We start from the raw sequence: 21,736 nt of genomic DNA, 5'->3' as shown, positions 1-21,736 counted from the left end.
AGTTTCCTTTTTGTAGCCCATTTAGTGTAAGCCTCGGAGTCCCATTTGTTGCCTGTTCCTGTCTAGTGAAGTTGAACCTTGAATGAACATAATAATTTAGAACAAACTGAAAAAAAAATTTTCACTCTGTTTAAATTTACTGTGTGACTTAAAAAAAATTAAATTATTCTTTTTATATTGTAACCAACCAAAATATGAATAAAAACATGCAACCAATAAAAGTGCAAAAACCAAATGCAAGAAAACAAAACTACGCTGTCAAAAAAATGTGAGATGAAAAACCAATTACAAGAATGCACGCAACCATTCTGTGAAAAATAATAGAGAAGAAAGTGAAAAAACAAACGATGAAGAACAAAAGACCCACCTTTCTTTCAATTCGGGCCAAGAAGGGTTTATTAACACCCTCAGTGTGAAACTGAAAATGTAAAAATGTATGAATTCCTGATAGAAAACTACGTAGCTCACTTAGTGAACATGTTTTGATAGTTAAATGGTGAGATTAGCATCATAGGTTAGATGTTTGTTTGCACACAAACTTGACTAACCGAAGTAATTAACACTCTTTTAAGTTCTATGCCACTAAGATTTGCAGTGCTAACCTTTAAATCCCATTGACATTTTAGTACACTATCGAACTGAACACTATAAACAGAAGGAACATCATACTATATGTCTGGCAAGTCATGGATAGTCCTTCTATTTAAGAATCAAAAAGGGGATTTTCCGTAAGTTGATGGGCGACTGCAAAATAAATGACCAGTGATCAAAATTATCTTTGACCAACAAGTAAAATTACGTGATTCTAAGTCCGGCCATTTCATATATTTACTGCAACAAATGGGTTCAAGAGTATTAACTATGTATTTTTGTTTTATCAGAAAAAATGTTGTTCTTTTCTTATTACTACCATTGTTTCTTGGCCTCTAAGTTTATTAACCACCGAAATGTCTAGCAAAAGAACACAATCTGCATACTTTTCAATCATTTCTTTTGACTCCACAATTCTTAGAATCTATTTCATTGCTCTGCAATAGCTAGATTCCCAGCTACTAGTCTAAACACGTGATCTAGTAAGACAGAATGTTCCAATCTTAAGAAATGAGTTACCTCAAAAGAAAAAGTCGTGTGCTGTTCACAGTCTTTATACAAAAATGTTCCATCAATAAATTTTTAACCCATCCCCAACCTAACATATATGTTGTTAACAACAAAAATTGACATATTTTAAGTAAAAACAAAAATTTGTAGTGAATGAAAAAAGTGATTTTTTTTAGTTCAACGATCTTAAAAGTTATGGTGTAGAGATTTAGTAGTAAGAGGGGCAAGGGATTGGTGTTAGTTTTTCTTTTTTTATTTTAAAAATCAATGTTTTCCGTACACATCAAATGTCCTTGAAATAAAATCTCAAAAGCTCTTGCAAACTTGAAATTTTATGACCATACCACTGGCTCTAAGTGTATGGTGTCTTTTATGTTAAGTTTTAATAGGTCATAAGCCTCGAGTAAAACTATTAGAAAGAAAGACAGAACTTGCAGCTTAAGATAAACAAGCACCAAAATTACTTTTATTCTAAATTATCTTTCAAGTTAATATTGGAAGACATTTTAAATACCCTAAAGCCTTGAGAGAATTAATCAAACCCGCATGAACTTGAAACAAAAGTGGGTCATGTGAAAAAACAAGCAAAATAATTAAAAATACTTCTGCTAAAAACAACTTGATATTGTGTTGACAAATCAATTCATGTTTTGAAATTAAGTCTCTATAAAATACGCCCTTTATCTGGTTTTAGAATATACCTTGAAACTCACGTTTAGATTTAAGTAAAAGGGGTAGAAGAATTAAGGGTGTTAAATGGTTCTTATAATCTTCATTACCGGGTACTTTGTTTACAAAAATCTATTACTTACAATTGCCAAACAATTATTTATATTCAACCCATTGGGGAAGGAAATTATGCGCTGCATGCAGCACCCTCTGTCGGCAATTAATTTTACCAAATTTGTAGACTTTTACTCTAACTGCTATAGAAAGAAAACGTAACATAATAAATTAATAATTCTTTCACCATTTTGTTCACAGTAAAATTATCTACAGAAAAGTGGTAATTGGATGGTCAAAATGTAAAACTAAAAAAACTAAAATTAAAAAGATTATAAAAATAAAAATTTTAAAAACAACTTGTTGAAAGTAAACTTAATTTACAAATTCCAAGATTAATCCAGACACCAAATAACACTACTGTTATAAAGTTCAATTGATTCAAAGTTGTGTACTTTTATAAACAGCGTTTCATTGCGGCCCACTGATTTAAAGTAGTTCCTTCTCAGAAGTATGTTTCATCAAAACAACCAAACTGTTTTAACTCTTGTACTCAAATATATATTTCCAGTGCTTGATTTGTAAGAAAATAGGGGCTGTAGCCTATTTAATATGATTACTTATTAGTATTGTTATAACAATGATTAATAACCATCCAGAGGCTATTTCTCCAAATAAAATACTTTTTAGTAATTAGTACCTATTTATATTACTATAATAATGGTACAATACCTCGTCAAGTAATCCAAATGTTGATTGAGGTTGACAACCTACATGTTTCGTCGTAAATACGGAATGTGTGAATGCCGTATTTACAGCGAAACATGTAGGTTGTTAACCTCAATCAACATTAGGATTACTTGACGAGGTATTGTACCATTATTATAGTCATATAAAGTAATCCAGGGGCCATCAACATGCTATTTATATACCTATTTATGCCAATGTCTCTTTTCAAAAGGGAGGTACCGGAACGCCGCTCCGCCGGAAATCGAGCACTGTATATTTCCAACCATGATTTTATGACATGACAACAAAGTAAAAGCTTTCCAAGCAAGCTTACCCAGGAGATACAAGCGGAAATTTTTTTTTAACTTTTAGTAAAAGTTAAATTTCTATTATCTACTATGTACATTGATCACTTTTAATCAAGCTAAAAGGTCTACTGTACTACAAAAGCTATCAATCTACCTAAATATTTGTGTTAGAGGTGACATTGCTTTCTAATAAACAATTTTAGCTGTGTTTTGTATGACGTAAGGTCTTTTCAACTCATCCCAGATAAACTCTGTACTACTAATACCTTTTACTTACTACCATGGCACATTGTTGTCAATATATAAAATTTTTTGTTAGCCATGAAGAAGAAAGGCTGTTCTTTGTAAGTTCTCTAAATTTCTGTTTTGATTTTAAAGTTTTTTTTTCAGTGATTATTAAGTTTGGCATGTGTTAACGTACCACAGATTATGAAATATTTTAAGGTTATATTTATTATTTACAGTAATTATTCGCCCAAATACAAGTCAATACGTGATAATCCAAATTTCACTTCATTATATCTGTATGTCTTAAACAAAATTTATTTTAAAATTTTAATCAGGCAGTTTTAGTTGCTCAATCTTGATCCAACTTGCAAGTCCTAGACTTAGATTGACAAATCAAACTGACTTTTGAGAAAGATGATGGCCTGTGCTATATCAATAAAAGTAGCTTAGACAACTTGAAGACGAACTGAAACCAAAGGGCTTGAATTTGCTATAGTATACTAGTTTAAATCTACTATATTAAAATGAGTGATGATATCTTTAAATTTAAAAATTGAATAAAATGTTGGGACATTGGACCAAAGACCTGATTTATACAGGGTGACTACAAAAGATTGGTACAAATTCATTCTTAAGCTATACCGTTACTTTTCAAAATACAATGTTCTACCTGTGTTAAATTGTTGTTTCAGTCCCTTTTTCAACTTTAGTTTTACTCATTATTGCAGCCAGGTCTGTTCATCTGAACAGATATTGTAACATAAAATTACAATTGTTGACTTGACTAGCAGATACAATAATCAAGGTATGGCCAACAGACTTGTTTTCTTGACATCATCCATTTTTATGATTTCTTCCTATAGGGAACTCTTATAGGGTACTGAGAGAAGAAAAACACCTCAGTTGATGAACTAAGAGACAATTATGGAAGCCTTTCTCCAGCAATAAACAGAATGTCAAACATGATTTCAGGAAGTGGCATTCACTCGATATCCAGAAAAAATACTTCTATAGTTTTCCCCTTAGTTCATCTGAAAACTGAGATGTTTTAGTTTGATAGACAATGTCCTTTATTTACAATGTAAGAAAAAATTACAATGGATGATGTTGAATGAGAAAATCAGAATGTTGTACATTTGATCTAAAAGTAAAAAAAATATAATTTTACGTCACAATATTTATCAGACGAAAAAACATGGTAACAATAATGAGTGAAATTGAAACTAAACTTAATGTAACTGATACGACCAACCCAAGTAGAACATTCAACATTGAAAAGAATCAGTACGTAATGTAGTATGGAACAATACTAATGTTTTGTGGACACCCTGTACATCCACAGCAACATTCTGCAATGCAGTGTCACCTCTAGAGATGACCTCTAAGGTCCAACCTGTAGCAGATGTGGAGGAAGACTTGTCAGATTGTTGCCGGAGATGTCCAGGAGTTGCAGAGATGCCTCTAGACCGGAGAAGGCAGAGGGAGAAATCTCCTGCAGACCACAGTCCACCATGTACAGCTCTCGGATACGGGCGTCTCGGAAAGCATCAGTCTGAAGAATCAAGTGAGCGAGATATTAAAAGTGCAAATAGATTATTTTTACTTTTAAAAAATCTTTTTAATTTATCAATTCTCTTGTAGTTGGCTTTCCACACATGGATTTAGTCCGGAAAACAGCTGTTTACTGCCTGCTGAGTCAAATGGGATGTCAATACAGTACTGTAAAAAATTTTTACCAGACACCAGTTGATAATTGTTTTTTTGTTTTTTTTTTCTTTTTATTGGACATCTTTTATATTTTATAAACATAAATAATAATCAATGTAACAAAATTCCCATTAAACATACTAATTCCAAAGATATACTGTAATTACAAAAAAATTTGATAGTTACCAAGTTTATATTCTGAAGGTAGTGAGCGGTTATAAATAAAAACATAACCTCTAAAAGGTTATGACTAGTGAGTTCCAAGCCCACATTGGGAAGATCAGATTGTGTTATTTTTTACATTTTTAGGTTATTTTAAAATAGTATGGTAAAAAATATCTTACATCACTCGTCTAAAATGTGTTTACCATACTCCTGTCGTAATCATCCCACACTTTACTTTGTCTCATCCGGGAACGAAATAGGACAAAACAGTCCAAAGACCTTCAACAGCATTTTTACCGCAAAAGAATTGTCAAAAATAACCAAGTACAAGTCTTGATCCTTGGTATCGAACATCCCACCTGCACGAGAGCAAGAGGGTTGCCATTGAGGAAGGTCTGGTTGAGGATGTTGAAATGCTGGAAGGCCCCAGGAGGGAGATACTGTATGTTGTTGTAGTCAAGATGCAGAGTATCCAGGGAGAGTTGACTGCCAGCATGTTCAGGTTCCGAGCTGCCAGTGGAGTGTAGTTGGGTTATCATGTTGTAGCTGAGGTCCAAGTGCCGCAGAAGTCTGAACAACATCGGTCAGTTTAATAGCCTGAGAGAAGGAAATGGAGATGGGAAGGGCGCACCTTGCAAAAAGGAAATGGAGATGTGGCAAAGGAGGCATTGGAATGAAACCGTGCAGGAAGCAGGAGATAGGGTAGACCTAAAATTATATGGAAAAATACACTGCTAGAAGAAATAAAGAAGGACAAAACATTGGAAGACATCAAGAAAGATGCACCCCCGCATCCCCAACAACGCCCCCCCCCCCTCGGGTGGGGTGCCGAGGTCCGACTTCACCGACCACCGCAATTGCAAAAAAAGGTGACGATGTTTCCATGAGCGCAGGAGACAAAGGTGTTGTTTTCAAGACTAAAGAATATATTCATAATTTTGCCACAATCGCGGAAAAAGATGACGTTTCCGAGACCATGGGAGACGTTGTCTATGTAAGCGCAGGATATGTTGAAGATTTTGTCACAATCCCGGGAAACGATGACAATGTTTCCATGACCAGTGAAGGCGATGACAAAACGTCTGCGAGAGTTTTTGGATTTTGTCACGACCACGGTTTTTGCTGAGATACACAAATCAAAATAAGTGGTGATGTTTAAGTAGGGGGGGGGGGGGCTATCCACATGTACTGCAGGGGGGGGGTGCTGCTCATTGTGCTTACGCCACTGGTTAGGAGGAACAGTATAGGCCCAATGTTTCAGAAGGAGTCAACGGAATCATAGATCAAACATACTCCCTGTTTAATCTATGACGGAATTAAATCAGTCATGTCAGTTAGGTAGCACAAAGATTTACAATCATGCTTTCCAAAATAGTAACCTATCACTGTGTTAACATAACAAGATATGCAAACCCTTAATCTATCGTCATCTACCGTCTCGTGGCTTATGAGACAACACTGTTGATTACTTGGCACGTGATAGACCTATACATTAGTGGTATACCCAACTCCCTAGTAGAGTAGGCCCACTAAGTTTGTGTCCCCATAGATGCAGCTCTTCTTAGTTACAGTTTTCAGTTTTCATGATGCTTGCATAAATAGTTGTAAGTGAAGGTCCTTTTTTGTCACTATAGCCATGGACAAGGTATGGCAACCCAAAGGGTTGGTTATGTCCACAGCTGGGTATTGTCCACTGATGTGGTAAAACTGACTGAGTTAACACTAAAGGGATTGCGGAGCCCAATTAGACGAGTAATTTTCATAACAAATATGCTTACGACAATGCAATATCGTGGTTTCACTACAAATTTCTGTTAATTTGATAAATTTCACGCAAATAATTTTATTTCTATAAGGCCCGGCCACCACGCAGGTGGAAAATACTTGGCTTAGGACACAGACCATTGGTCCAACCCAGTGGTAAGCCGATATATCCCAAAGGACTAACAGGGGTGACCAGATTGTGCTAGACTCACTTGAGGGAAGAGACCTGGCGGTAGGGGACGTGGCGCATCTGGTTGTCTGCAAGGATCAGTCTGATCAATCTAGGAGGCCCACCAGCAAACACCGTCGGGTCAAAGTCCATGATGGCGTTGCCTCGCAAGTCTAGAGTCTCTAGGTTCTGCAACGTAGAGAACACGGAGCCAGGCAAGTGTGCGATTGCATTCTCTGCGAGGTTCAGGTTCTGCAACGATTCCTCCAGACCTCTCCAACTCTCCGGGTTGATCTCTGAGATCTCGTTGCCTGGAATCATACGTAAAGATTAACTCCAGAGGTGAAATATTTTAAAATTTTGTTTTATTTTGACCTATGATAAACCACTCATATGTTTGGCAATACAAAAGCTCTAGAAGGTATGAAGAAGCCCTGCTTGCCCACCATCCGAAATGGGAAATTATAACGACAGAAAAGTAATTGTGCACCTATAATACATATGTGCTCTCCTTTCAAACAAATATGTAACAATCCAGCACTAATTCCCCCTGTTAAGAATGCCAGGTTATAGCTATAGGGTTATTAAAAAGGAAAAACCCGAGTTGGTTTTTCATGGCTATACAATCTGGCGATGTTAAAGAATTTGTTGTTTTGCAATAAAAGTCTTTTTCAACTATCTTTATAATCATGTATAACAAAAGGTTTTATTAGGTTTAATTTATTAAGTATAGTTTTTTTTTCTGTGGTAACCTTTTTCAATCCCTCGGTAATATAACAAATCTTTGATTAATTAATATTTTAAGCCTCCCTGATAGTCTCTAGATTGACCACTTGTGACGCAAAATTCTAGGGGGGGAATAAACTAGTATTCACCTAAGTCAGGCTAGGCCTACCCTAGAATCGGCCACACTCAAATTTCTTCCCCGGAGTGCTCAGAAGGAGCCGAGAAAAATCCAGGGGTCGATACGAAGTTGTCACGGCTTTGACTGATCAATTTATTTAAATTTAATCGAAGGCTCAGAGCTCTAGAAGCGCTCAGGAAATCCTGCAGACGCCCAGTTGGAGCTATATCATCCCAGCCTTCGTAAAAGTGTTTTGGAGAATTTTGCCTAACTTTTAGAATGACTCTGTAGGGCCGACGAGTATTCAATCTGAAGCCAATGTGATTCAATTGCTCGTAATGAACTTTAAAATAATTAGCTAAAGGCCTAGGTAAATAATATAAGATCGAATATAATGTAAAACCCAATCCCTACAGAGTCGTCGGGGCCTAATTAATATAATTGGACGGATAATTTAATGTGAGTGGTTTAAAATAAATTTAATACTGATTTTCGTAGCTGATTGTTCAAATCAGCCTGCTCCCAAGACTCGATTCTTTCACCCGCCAAAGACGGGGTTTAGAACTTAGACGACAAGTCTCGGGGTATTAAAACGACGTAAAACGGGAATAACTTAAGTAATAATTTAATCGTGAAACGAACTGAATTAACGTAATTTAATAGCCAATTGGTTTAAAAGAGCCGAAAAATATCCACCGCTAGTCACTGGCAGGCAGGAACTGGCGGGTTTTGTACGAGTCGGCAAGAACTAAGTTAATAAAATTTAGAAAGTTATAATCGAACGTAAACGGATAAAATAAATGGCAGACGAGTATGCGTATGTTAGAAAAAGAATATTTAAAAGAAAGTAGGAAAGTCTGAAAACGTAGCTAACCTGAATCGATATCGTATGGCGAAGTTACTTTCGTTGTGCGAAGAGGCTTCTCGTTAACGAGTCGACAGTCGAACAGCGAATAATTCTTGTCCGGCTCAAATCCCGATTTCCTCGGCCGCGGCTCAAGCGCTGCGGTGGCGATTTCGGAAACTAGCCAACAGCTGATCGGGGATTCGCCTGTTGAGCCGGTCTAGTTGTCGTCTGTCGTTGGTCAACAAACACCATTTTGAGGTTAAGTGATGTTGTAATCGGCGTTAAATATTCGTAAAATCGGTCGTTTTAACTTTATTATGTGAAACGGAGTGCTATTATGAATAAATATATCGTTGTGGGTGTGTTTGTGTACTTCACTGTTATTAAAAGTAGGCCTACGTTCTTTGGCCCATAGCCCAAGCTAGGGCCAACACATAGGCCTAGGATTAGGATGTTGTGGATAAAAATCGGGTAAGTTATGGTGTTTGTTGACTAGCAATACGTTTTTACCCCCCTTAAAATTTGGTACCTCACACACTTCAACAGTCCCTATGTAACATGCTGTTGGATGATTTGGAATTATACTATCAGATGTTACAAGTTTGAAGTTTGCACCAACCTACATTAAAAAAATGTACAGTGGAACCCAGTACCGTGGTTACAAGTGGGCCCAGGGGCGCAAGAGTTTTTTGTTTTGTTAGGGGCGTAAGCAACAGACATTATTTGGATATTATCTGCAATAGCGCGACAGTAGAATCCTCCTCACTTCGGTTCCTACTCATGACTCATTACTGCCACTGTTTCAATATTATCAATGACTATAATACTCTGTCTTTATTTGTAGGCTCATATATTTTATGTTGTTTTCATTAAGACAGGCGCACAAAGGCGATTTTGAGTCTAGCATCAGTCGCCCAGTTAATAGGGGGACTGTTGAGCAACTCACTCGAAAGTCGAAGCTCTAAAATCTAGCGACAGTTGCGCAGGAGTGCGCACATAGGCAACTATTTAGACGCAAATTGGACATTACAATAAATTTAAATACTTACTTACTTACTTTCCGTGTCCGGAAATCAGACTTCGCTTTTCCAAAAATTAGCTACCGATTGTCTCTCGATATTAATCGAGATCGTTACTAATGGCCTTGAAAAAGACCGTTTAGGCAGATTCATTTTTCGAAGTCGTCCGGTTGTAGAAGGATTTGCCGCTAACATGTCAGCGTTGCCTGGGGTGTGCCCGATTGTGATGTCATTCATAGCATGTAATGGTCACAATCTTCGGGGAGGCTACTTCTGTGCACCCCATAGATTTAAATGATACAACTATATAGTATGTACTCAGTTTCTAAGTGTGCGTGTCTAGGAGTGACACAGCGACTTTTACATGATCTGTGCCTAAAAGTGGCACAGCGACACTAGTCATATGTCTGCGCGTCTAGATTTGTTTCAATAGATACCGAGCCTGGAGCGACAGTCCGGCAACAATTGAGTAGCGGAGCTGTCTCTGGCAAATTGGGTCCGGGAACAACAGCTGCAACAGTTGCGTCACTGTCCCTCGAATGTTTCCTTGGTGTGCGCACTCAAATTTGCGGCAAAAAACTTTTGGACAGTAAAAAAGTGTTATACCTCTATTGGGCCCATAGTGCATTACCTTCTAACCACTTGCTTGGTGGAACCTTGTTAATAAGGCACCCTTGATAAGAAGTGTATAATTTTCAAATTCTCATGAATTTATTTTACTCCAATCACATGTTACAGCAAACCTCAATAAGAAATCAACCTTGATAACATTCTTATTCAATAATCCCCATGGAGAGACTTTTTATCGAGGTTCTATTGTGGATGTGCTTTCTGCAAAAAGTGGAGAATGTACAAGATAGAAAGATAAGATATAACCTAAAGACAGGATTAAAGACCTGTTTAAAGACAGGATTAAACACTTTTTGGTTAACAGCCCTATTTATAACACTTGTGAATTTTTTGATCTGGACTATTCATTATTGTAGACCATTGCTGACTGTGTAGCCATTTTATGTAAATGTACCTTGTAATTTATGCATGTATGTGATGCATGATGCAGACGTAATTTATTAATTTATTTATTTCTTGTATGCTACTTGACTTTTATTGATGTGTGCGTTTTTGCAACATTTTGTAATTATTTTTTTTTTTGTGACGAGACTGATAGCATGTAATTGTTGAATGGTCAATAAATTCTTGATTCTTGATTCTTGATTCTTGATTCCTACTACTACACAGGAAACTACTAACCTTTGAGGTTAAGGACCCGCAGTTTCTGCAGGTGGCGGAAAGCTCGGCTCGGCACAGATCTGAGGTAGCCATCGGTCAACTCTAGTTCCCACAGGGATCTCTCTAGTCCGATGAATGCCTCGTCAGGAATGTGATGGATAGGATTACGACTCACCTCCAGTCGGTAAAGGCCTAGAAAAGATAAGTGTTTGTTAACTTAGCCTACTTCAAACTTCATCCATCAATATAAATGATAACCATTTAACTTACTTAACAGTTATTCCTGAGGAACCAGTATGCCTAATCTGTGTGATGGGCTTACTGTCTGTTTCTGTCCCCTTTACAACTGGAATGCAAGTTTCTACAAGGAAAGTAAGGATGTAAAGCAATTGCAGAAACTATACAGTAGCTAAATTGACACAACTAAGTTAGCCTATGTTGATTGATCTGTTTCTGTGCGAATCACCAGTGTAGCAATTGTCTGAAAATAAATGTCAATCATGTAATTCTTCCAAGTTATTTTATTTTATTCATTGCTTTTGACAATCATCATTGCATTGTGATTGTGTAGCATAATGTTTAATAAAAGAAGCTTATCAAACATATCAAATGACAATGTATCCTTTCTCCAAAAACACAAATACACTTGCTCATATTGTAGGAACTTAACTGTAGGTAATAGGTAAGTGAATAGGTACCTAATCAATAATATTAATGACTGTCATATTTTCACAAATTATGAAAATGAAGTTGGAAAGCCTTACTGATGTAGTAGGTATAGTTGGTTGAACATTGAACCTACTCCAAAAAATTGATAGCCTACTGTATAAACATTAAACATGGCATCTACAAGAAGGGTGTGATTTGTGAACTGGAAGCTTTATAGTAACCTCAGTCAGTCTTGTGTTATTTACCTTGATCTTATCTTTGCTTGTATCTAAGAATAGCATGACCTAGCAGACCAAAGAGCAAACAAACCAAATAGGTAATGTACAGTACCCAATCAAAATGATGGATATGTGGTGTTGATAAAACTTACGATAAATAAAAATAAGCAAGGCCTAGACATGCATGTAGAAGGAAAAAACTAGACGACAGCAGAAAACACGGAACACAGTAGTTGCACTACGCAACGCAACAAAAGATGCAGTAGTTTTGATATAAACAGTACAAGTCACAACGTGAACTTTTCAAGCGTGAACCGGTGAACCTGTGCGCTGAACCGCTGATAGCGAGTGGTGTGGAATGGGAGGCGGGAGCGGCAGCGGAGCGGTGCGTTCCTATGTAGAGTGGAAGGGGGGGCGGCGGCACGGCGCCTTGACTGGGATGGGGATGGCGACCAGCTGAAATTGTAAACAAACTTTGCTGTGCTGCTAACTATGCTATTAGGGCTCTCAGTGTTTTCTACTCCGTTGCAATTTATATTGATTGCTATTGTAAAATTATTGTTTGTTTATTACGTTATGCAGTTTTGAAATTACTTAATTGACGTTCCTTATGACGTTTGGCTCATTAAAAACTTTTACAAACTGTATAAAACAAAACAAATTTTCTGCAACCAGAAATTTGCCGCCCCTCAACCCTGCCACCCGGGGCAACCGCCCCCTCTGCCCCCCCCCCTTGTTCCGGCCCTGGCCTAGACTTAGGACTATTATAGTATTTAATATAAAACAGGCTTGCTACAAGCATTTTACCTCATTTCAAACACTGTCCAATAACTAATGATATTAGTTATGTAATAGTTAATTAGTAATGTAATAGTTAATTAGTGATGTAATTCTAAAAAATTTGTGGTGTTAGATAAACTTAGTTAAGTTTAACATAAATAAATATTAGTAAAAAAGGTCTAAACCTAGCATTGAAAATAAAACAGGCATACATACATGCATTTACCTCAAAACAAGTCGCACGAAATACTGTAGTGTTGAAATAAAAGTGATAATATAAAGTTTATTAGTAGCCACGCTCGAGCCCAGGTAAGGACATCGATATGTTTGTATGATCGATATATCGATTATGTATGATCGAATTGATATATCGATTTGTATTCTGTATGTCGATATATCGATAGGTGATAATTAGTCCAGGAAGTCGAAACCCCCCGGAGAGTGCTGCAATTCTACAGCCCTTGATAAATATGCTAACTATTAGGCTAGCAACACACCCTCACTTATATACGTTTCTTCTGCTAAGCTGCTCATTAGGTTTGATAACCCATTAAGCGCAATTAGAAGAGACATTGAGGGTATATATTGGCGTTTAGGGGGCTAGTAGGGTATTTATGGGTTAGCTACCTCTTTCTCAGTGCGAGTGTCAACTGACTCATTGGCTTCTTACTCGACTAACATGACTTTAAATCGAAAAGCGTACATGATTTAAAATAAACAGATTGTTTTTGTTTTAGTTAAGTTTGCTTGTTTTTCATTAAACAACTAAATTATTTATTAATTAAATCAAACACAGTGGTTTGAGGAGTTAACAAGAGAGAGACACCTAGCGGTGAAGAGGCGAACTGTTTGAAGCCTCGAGAGCTGCAGCATAGCGGTTGTATGTTACATCTAGCAGTGTTAAGCCGACCGTCTGCAGGTTTGCTGTGACGGGTGTTTTTAAGAGGTAAACGTGCATTATTTATCAAGATTTTGTCAATAAACTGTAGATTATTTGATTGTTATAAAATTTTTATCATCTTTGTTGCATCTATGATAAAATGTAATCTAGATTACGAACCATTTAATTGTGCCGGTAACAAGCCCGGGACCGACCCAATTTGTCATCAACTTGTGAAACTTTGACCTTTGATTTAATGTTAACTTACTATAAGAGTACTTACTGCCATCATTGGATATATAAAATCAAATCCAACATTAAAACGCGTTCATGTACTTGAAGGACAACTATTGATAATAGTGACAATATATCATTCTCTTGTCCATAGCCAACAAAGAAAAATCTTACTCGAATCTTAAAATTACAGCAAAGGGCATTAAGAACAATGATGGGACTAAAAAATGATGAATGTGTTAAAAATTCATTTAAAAAATTTTAAAATGCTAACTGTCTTTGCCCAATACATTTTTGAAACTTCTCTCATTGCGAGAGAAAGTATGCCAGGTAACGCACAATTATGCTACAATACAAGAGGAAAAGCCCTAAGAGAAAATAGTCCCAACCATCTTTTATTTTCAAATAAAAAGCCCACCTGTGCCGGAAGAAGGTTTTTACGTTTTCTTCCAAATCATTTAAAACCCATTGGCAACATCAAATTTAAAAACAAATTTAAAAATCATCTTATTGAAATCGCTCCTTACTCCATTTAAGAGGTGTAACCTCATTGTAGCTCAATTAACCTGATCTTAATCGTTGTTTCTTAGTATGTATAAATTGTAATTTTAGCTTATAACTGTATTTACTAGGTTATGAATTTGACACTATTCAATGTACAATGTACAATTATTGAATAAAGATATTGAAATGAAATGAAATTATGTATTATATCTAAAGAATTTGTCGCAGATTAAGTTGTTACCACCTGATTAAACAATACTAATGTACCTGTTGCTCGAATTCGAGCAATTGCAATGTATCACAGCTGTTATTTTAAAACAAATAACAGTCATAATTTCTGATTACTTTAAAAGATTCGACTCAAAGAATGTGGAAATACTCAAGATGTACATAACAGATCGATATTTTATCAACATTTCTTGTAAATATATTTTCATTTTTCAAAATCTGATCTTGTTTGTTTAGTGTTTTCTACAAATAGACTTACTCATAGCAGTATTAGGTTGTCCATAATAACGATTATAAATTAAAAAAAAAACACATTATTGTGGTGTTCTATGACTTCCCCATGTTTCTATAGTTTGCAAATTGGCTCTTTCAGTGATTACTAAGAAATGCAGCACAGTATTAATTCAGTTTTCTTTTTTGTATATCAAATTATCCAGGCTCATTCGCTTTTTTCCATTGTATTATTTAAGTTGCGCCAACCCAAATTCAAATACTGTAGTAAATATTTCATTTCAACCAAGTGAGTAAATTTTTGTAGCAAACTGTTAAATTAGCAAACTTATTGACTGTTTACAATCAACATATATGTTCTTCTTCTCACTTTTAATTTCTGACAACAGCTGGAGTTTCATTACAATGTTTGTGTCCCATGTTAATCTTATGGAGAAATGAGAAACTTTAAAAATTATAGTTATTTGTGCAACTAGTGAGCAAAGTGAGGCAATTGTACTTTGAACTCTAGTTGCACATTATACTTTTCCTACAGTTACCATAAAACAAATAAATTTGTGAAGAAACATAACCTATTTTTACACAAAAGTGAACTTTTAATACAACATTTAATGTGAAGTGACAAATACAACAGTACAACAGCTGACCAGCTGATTTACAGTCAGTGCTGCCAACGTATTTCGCGCGCATACAACGTTGCCTGCATGTTACGCGCTCACTATTTCGTGCCTTCACGTTGCAAATCTGGAGTGAGACAAAGTAATTAGAGTGAGACAATGTTAACATTGTCTCACTGATGAGCGAATTGGCCACTTTGCTTTCTCAAATCAGTGAGAGAACATGTACATTGTTAGGTAACTGTAGGAAAAAATATTTAAATCAAGTATGACATATTGATACCCCTGGAATCGGTAGCTCAAACAGTTTTGTTTACATTAATTGAAACAGCTGTATTGATTGTTGTGCTAATCTACAACCTTCTTATTCTTTTAAATAAACTTCAATTTGTACTTTCTTATAACATGTTTTCCGTCAAGAAAAGGCTTAGTGTGTAACTTATTGAACTCGAGTCAATGACTCTAGTATAACGGTCATTTAGAATGTCAAAAACATAGTTTATTCTTTAAAAATTCGAAATATAGCCCATCTACTAGCAAACAAAAACCGAGATACAGTATCCATTGTAACAAGAGTAATGCTGCACTTGTGAGATGAAATATATTATCGTCTGGACGTTTTTAGAGCAAGAAATGGTTGTAATGTTGAAGTTTATTAGCTATGTAAACAATATTTTTGATGTCAGGAATTCGACAAATTAAATAGTTTTTTTGTACCTGGGTTCGTTTTATTTTTATTTCATAACTATACCCACCATTATTTTATGAAAACCCTGTATAATGTATAGTGTATTCTTAGTCAACTGACTAGACTTATAATCGAAATACCCCCTCCGCAGCAAACCTGCCGACTAAGCGAATTTCCATTTGTCTGAATTGATTTTCAATTAAGTCTATTTAAATATCATTAAGTTTAATGAGTACCTAGGTTTGCTTCTACAAGGAAACTAAAAATTGTATTTTTCGTAAAAATATTAATAGTTTAGTATAAAATAAATACATTTGCCAAGTTTGATCAAAATATGTCCATAAACAAGCATATTACAACAATTTACAATATTCTCCATAAGAATAACATGGGAATTTTAAATTTATTTTTTTTATTTTCTCCGTTACCAATAATCGTACAAAAACTCTTTGATATACTGAATTATTTGTTTTTTAAGTTAAGACGTGGAGACCTCTGATCATGAATCTTGTGGTGAAAATTTAGTTTACAAATAACACAACTTCTTTGCCAGCAAGTATATACATTTTGGGGTATAGAATTAAACTGAAATCTTTGCAAAATTTTACAAAAAGTGGATCACGATACCTGATAAACACCTAGTGTTCCCAGAGAGGAGGAACTTCGAGAGAAGAGGCGCTAGTCGCCACAGTCATTCTAACTTGGACTTGAAATCAGACATTATCACCTCAGAACTTATACTTGCATTGGAGCAAATGACACAAGTATCGGATCCACCCTTCTAACCAATGGCTCTCCGTTGTATATATGCAGTGAACAGAAACACACTTCCCTGCGAGAACCAACACTTTGATCATCGTTTTTCTCGTCAACCACCTACAAGAGACCATGCAAAGTATGATTCCCTTGACTTTTACACTTCTCTACACGACTTGGTGATATTATTTTTCTTAAATATACCCAAATAATCTCGGTTTATAGGTATAGAATCTGCATTACCGACACAATCTTAGTTGCCTTATTCGACCGATAGAGTTCGGGGCCTGCGCTTCCACAACATAGAGAACATTGTATCACAACAGCCACTACAGTACGCTGAGGACCGAGCTCACCATTGCCGACTAGCTACCACATAATATAATAAACAAAGATTCTAATTTTCTGCGCAACAACTGATCTCCTACCAAATATTAGCAAGGTTAAGTTGCTCTACATGTCTAACTTATTTCGTCTCTGGACAATTTGGTTGAGCCAATCAGGGGCGTCATTTGGGGGGGGGGCAGGGGGGCGTTTGCCCCCCTGGATCCTGGGCTAGAGAAAAAAAATATGCTGTACTAGCCAATAAACAAATATTTTCTCCTGTCAAATCCTAAAAAGCACAGCAGACAAAAATCTGTATATTCTTGTACAGTAATATAAAACAAAAATTATTATTGTTTTATTGTCTTAGATAGCACATTTTGAGTTTACATAAATTAGTAGTTTTGTTATTCATTTACTTTTTCTGTTTGGTGCTGTACGATAAACCACTTACTTCTAGTTTATAAATGCAGTATACATAAAAATTCAGATTTTTTAGAAGCATTGCTTTGTCATTTACTTTTATGAATTATTCAAGCATTAAAATTATACATGTGTATAAATGTTACGTATTTTTTTTAACATTAAAGAATACCAATTTAATATAGTTAAATAAAACCTTTTGTACTTTTATGTCAAATTATTTTATTGGCGATAAAATTTGATTTGCTTTTAAGTTCTTAAATACTTGTATTTTATTTAAAAAAACAAAATAAACTGTTATAAACTATAGGCTATAAACAACTGTATTCATTGCTAAATGTTGTACAAGAGAAATCGGTCATGAATCTAATAACAAACATAATATTAATACATCATGGAACTATTGATCTCGTTTCTTAGATGACTTTACCAACATAAAATTATTGTATTTCTGTCTGTTGTCAATAATTCTTAGTTTCATTAATTTTCTGCCTAAATTTAAATAAATATTACTCATTATTTTTTTTTTTTAAGTGTTTTGACAATTAAAATAAGCTTAAACCCCTCTTTTTTTCAAAACTGCAAAATTTTCCCCCGGACCCCCCTTGTTTGCGTGTTTGCCCCCCCCCCCCCGAGTATTTGGTGAAATGACGCCACTGGAGCCAATAATAGATTTTACATCCTCCATCAAATTGTAGCCTAACAACTATAACTAGATAGATTGTACGTTCAGTAGTTTAAACGTTTCGTTGCGAATACAACATTTGTCATAGCTTTAACTTGTCAAAAACACAATTTAAATTGCAAACTATTTTGTTTTGAGGGTCAAAAATATTTTGAAAATAAAATCACCTGTCAGAAGTACTGTTTATATTTATTTATTTAATACGGAAACATTATTTACATATGTAACTGTAAAACTGTTGAATTAATGTTATTTGAATTTTCTTAAAACGCTTTAAACAACCAAATTAAGACCCAATGATGAGGTCATTGGGGTTATTTAAGGTCCAATATGACCTTTATGTGCTGCACTTTGTACCTCTGACTTGTCTTTGGGATGTTAACTTTGCTTTGTATTGTATTTGTATTTTATAATCAGTTCCAAAAGGGTCTTAGGCATGTTAACTATTGCTATTACAGTGCGAAATATTTTTATCATTTACTATTTTTTTTTATGAATACAACAAAATGCATAACATACACAATAATCGTAACTGTTACTTACATAAATAAAGTCAATTACAATTGCAAGTCTGCTCCCAGAGGTATGTATACTAATAAATTATATTCCCCGAGCAAAGATTATTTTAGTATATTCGCGAAATTGGTTTTTCTAATTTTTGACCCTCTAAACGCAAAATTTCCCAATTTCTCTCCAGACCTTCTTAAAGAGCTTAAAAAAACAAATAATCTAGTATATCAAAATGTTTTTATACTATTATTAAATTCGGATAAATTTGTTTCGGATAAATTTCAAAGAATTGTTATTTTAAAATTCCCATGTTATTCTTATGGGGAATATTGTAAAATGTTGTAGTCTGCTTGTTTATGGATATATTTTTATAAAACTTGGTAAATTTATTTACTTTATACTAAGTTATTAATATTTCACTAAAAACACACTTTTTTACTCTCCCTGTAGCAGCAAGCCTATGTACTCATAAAAGTTAATGTTAATTAAATACATTTAATTGAAAATCAATTCAGGCAACAGAAATTCGCTTAGTCGGTAGGTTTGCTGCGGCGGGGGTATTGTTTAGTAACATTGTACAAATACTAGTTCCAGAACATACTAATATATTTATTTACTCTTATTCTTCCAACGATACATGCCAGTTTACAAAGTTGTTTAACAGTAAATAGAAAAAGACAATAACAATTGAAGTTTAACATAACAAAAATAACAAACAATAAGTAACAACGACAATAAATGGCTCTGATAACATTTAACAGATAACAACAAATCAAGAGGAACAGAGAGAATGTTTTAGGAACTACTACCGATAGAGCTGGTTGGAGGATCTTCTATTACATGGTTACTTTTAGCGGTGTTAAACCGACCATTTCACCTAATGTTATTTCAATAGGTTTCAAATAAAATCAGATAAACGTAAATTCGCTTAGTCTGCAGGTTTGCTGCGATGGGTGTTTTTAAGAGTTAAACGTGCATTATTTATCAAGACTTTGTTAATTAATTGTATATTTAATTTGATTGTTAGGGAAATTGTATCACCTTTGTTGCATCTATGATCAAATGTAATCTAGATTACGAACCATTTAACTGCGCCGGTAACAAGCCCGGGACCGACCCAATTTGTCATCAACTTGTGAAACTTTGACCTTTGATTTAACGTTAACTCAGTACAAGAGTACTTACTGCAATCATTGGATATATAAAATCAAACCCAACATTAAAACACGTTCATGTAGCCTACTTAAAGGATATTTAGCCATATTATTTATTTAATAATTTCGTTATAAAGAAATTCCCTGAAAAACTGGTTTATAATGGTTGTTGTTTTTAAAGAACAATAACTTTTAAATCATCATCAATGGGAGTTCACTTCAAGATATTTATTTATTTTACCTATTATTTGGTTGCCTATGACATACTCTAAACGTTGCCAAGATTAATGCTTTGTTTTGGGGAAATATTTGGGGGAAATACATAACTTAAGGGACAAGGAGGGAATTTCGAGGCTGGAATAGTAAATTATACGAATAAATGCTAAATACAGTGCTGATCCGGTGTACACTTTTTGCTCTAAAATTTTATGTTTATTAACTCAAAATAATGCAATGTTGATTGTAAAATTAATAAATAGGCCACTCAAATAACTTAAAGTTTATAACAATAATCTTGTACGATTAGGATTTAAAATTTTATTTTGAAATGGTTATCAATGTTTAACCATTTCAACATACCATGATGTGCTTCAAACAGATCATGAATCGTTGAAAGAAACAAACAAACCTAAGTAATTTATTAGATCTAAAGAATTTGTGGTGTTAAATAGTTAACATAAATGAAGATTAGTAAAAAATAACAATTTCTATACCTAGTATTAAGAACATAACAGGCGTACATGCATTTACCTCAAAATAGTCACATTCACATAACAAAGAAATAGAGTTAAAATTAAAGTGATAATAATCGTCCATTATGACTTTCAACCTGTAAATTAATCTAAAATAACGGGATCATTTGAACACAAGTAACGAATGTCAATGTAATACCGTAGTTGGAGGATTAGGTGACGGACGAAAATATGAGAATGATGTAATTAATTAGGTACATAGAGGATTAATAAGTTTACTGGCCACTCCTCGACCCCTGGGGCGAGTAACAGCCTTCACAAATCTTAGCCCAATAGAGCGCGGTGCTTTAGGCTGTGCTGAATTTTGAGTCAAATCCAAGTCTGAATGACTGTGGCGACTTGCTTCAGCACCTAGCGCTTAACACCACTTCTCTCGAAGTTCCTGCTCACTAGGAGCACATACTTCTCGGCTATGCTGAGTGATAGTGTTTCAGGAGACTTAGAGCTTATGTGTGTTAGAAACTCGATTTTCACTGCGGGAACCAAAAGACACAAAGACGTTTTAGTCGACTAACACGACTTTAAATCGAAATGCGTACATGATGTTGAATAAACAGCTTGTTATTGAATTAGTTAACTGCTCCTGTTTGCATTTAACTATTAAAATGATTGATTAAATAAATAAAACATAACACTGTGGATTGAGATCTATTTGACTGAGATCTAGCGGTGAAGAGGCGAACTGTTAGAGACGTACGACAGTTGCTACATCTAGCGGTGATTAGGTGAACTGTTGGTGTTGCGGACCTCCACAGCTAGTTCGTCTCTTCACCGTTAGATAGCTCCAACTACTCAATAATCTCAGTCCGCTGTGTTTTATGTATAATAATTTAAATTATTCAATAAAAAACAGGCAAACTTAATCAAAACTTAGACAAAACCAAGCGGTTTATTCAAAATCATATAGGATTTTTGATTTTGAAGTCTTGTTAGTCGACAAAGAAGCCACTGAAAGTATCCTACTGGTTTCAGTAGTATCAAAATGATCTACCGTACGATAATATAAACGATAAATGCTGAATACAGTGCTCGAACACTTAACGGTTATCCACTAAACACATGTGATGGTAAAATTAATAATTATGTCACTCAAACAAGTTCGAGTTTATAACAACAATCTTGTAGGATTAAGATTAAAAATGCGAATTGATGTTTAACCTGATTCGTATTGTGTTGTGCTTCCAAGCAACTTATTGGAGGTTAATTTAGAACACAGGCACAGGAAGATCACTTGTAAGTATTCTAAATA

General features: G+C 34.9%; 1 protein-coding gene across 1 annotated transcript in view; it reads right to left on the bottom strand.

The window, feature by feature from the left end:
- Nucleotides 1–367: 367 nt before the first annotated feature.
- Nucleotides 368–21,736, bottom strand: part of LOC128982406 (chaoptin-like) — a gene marked incomplete at its 3' end in the record, with an annotated part of 37,195 nt that continues 15,826 nt past the window's right edge. Inside the window, exons 4-8 of the mRNA XM_054401364.1 lie at nucleotides 10,856–11,026; nucleotides 6,938–7,205; nucleotides 5,321–5,531; nucleotides 4,483–4,641; nucleotides 368–418 (exon numbers count right to left, since the gene is read on the bottom strand). Coding sequence (XP_054257339.1) covers nucleotides 368–418; nucleotides 4,483–4,641; nucleotides 5,321–5,531; nucleotides 6,938–7,205; nucleotides 10,856–11,026 — 860 coding nt within the window. The remainder of the gene's footprint in view (nucleotides 419–4,482; nucleotides 4,642–5,320; nucleotides 5,532–6,937; nucleotides 7,206–10,855; nucleotides 11,027–21,736) is intronic.

Source organism: Macrosteles quadrilineatus, unplaced genomic scaffold, assembly GCF_028750875.1.
Source record: "Macrosteles quadrilineatus isolate MER2022 unplaced genomic scaffold, UCM_ALF_1.0 Scaffold_249__1_contigs__length_141745, whole genome shotgun sequence".
Lineage (NCBI taxonomy): Eukaryota > Metazoa > Arthropoda > Insecta > Hemiptera > Cicadellidae > Macrosteles > Macrosteles quadrilineatus.
The sequence above is the reverse complement of the archived record's forward strand: the minus strand, read 5'-3'. Positions and strand labels throughout refer to the sequence as shown.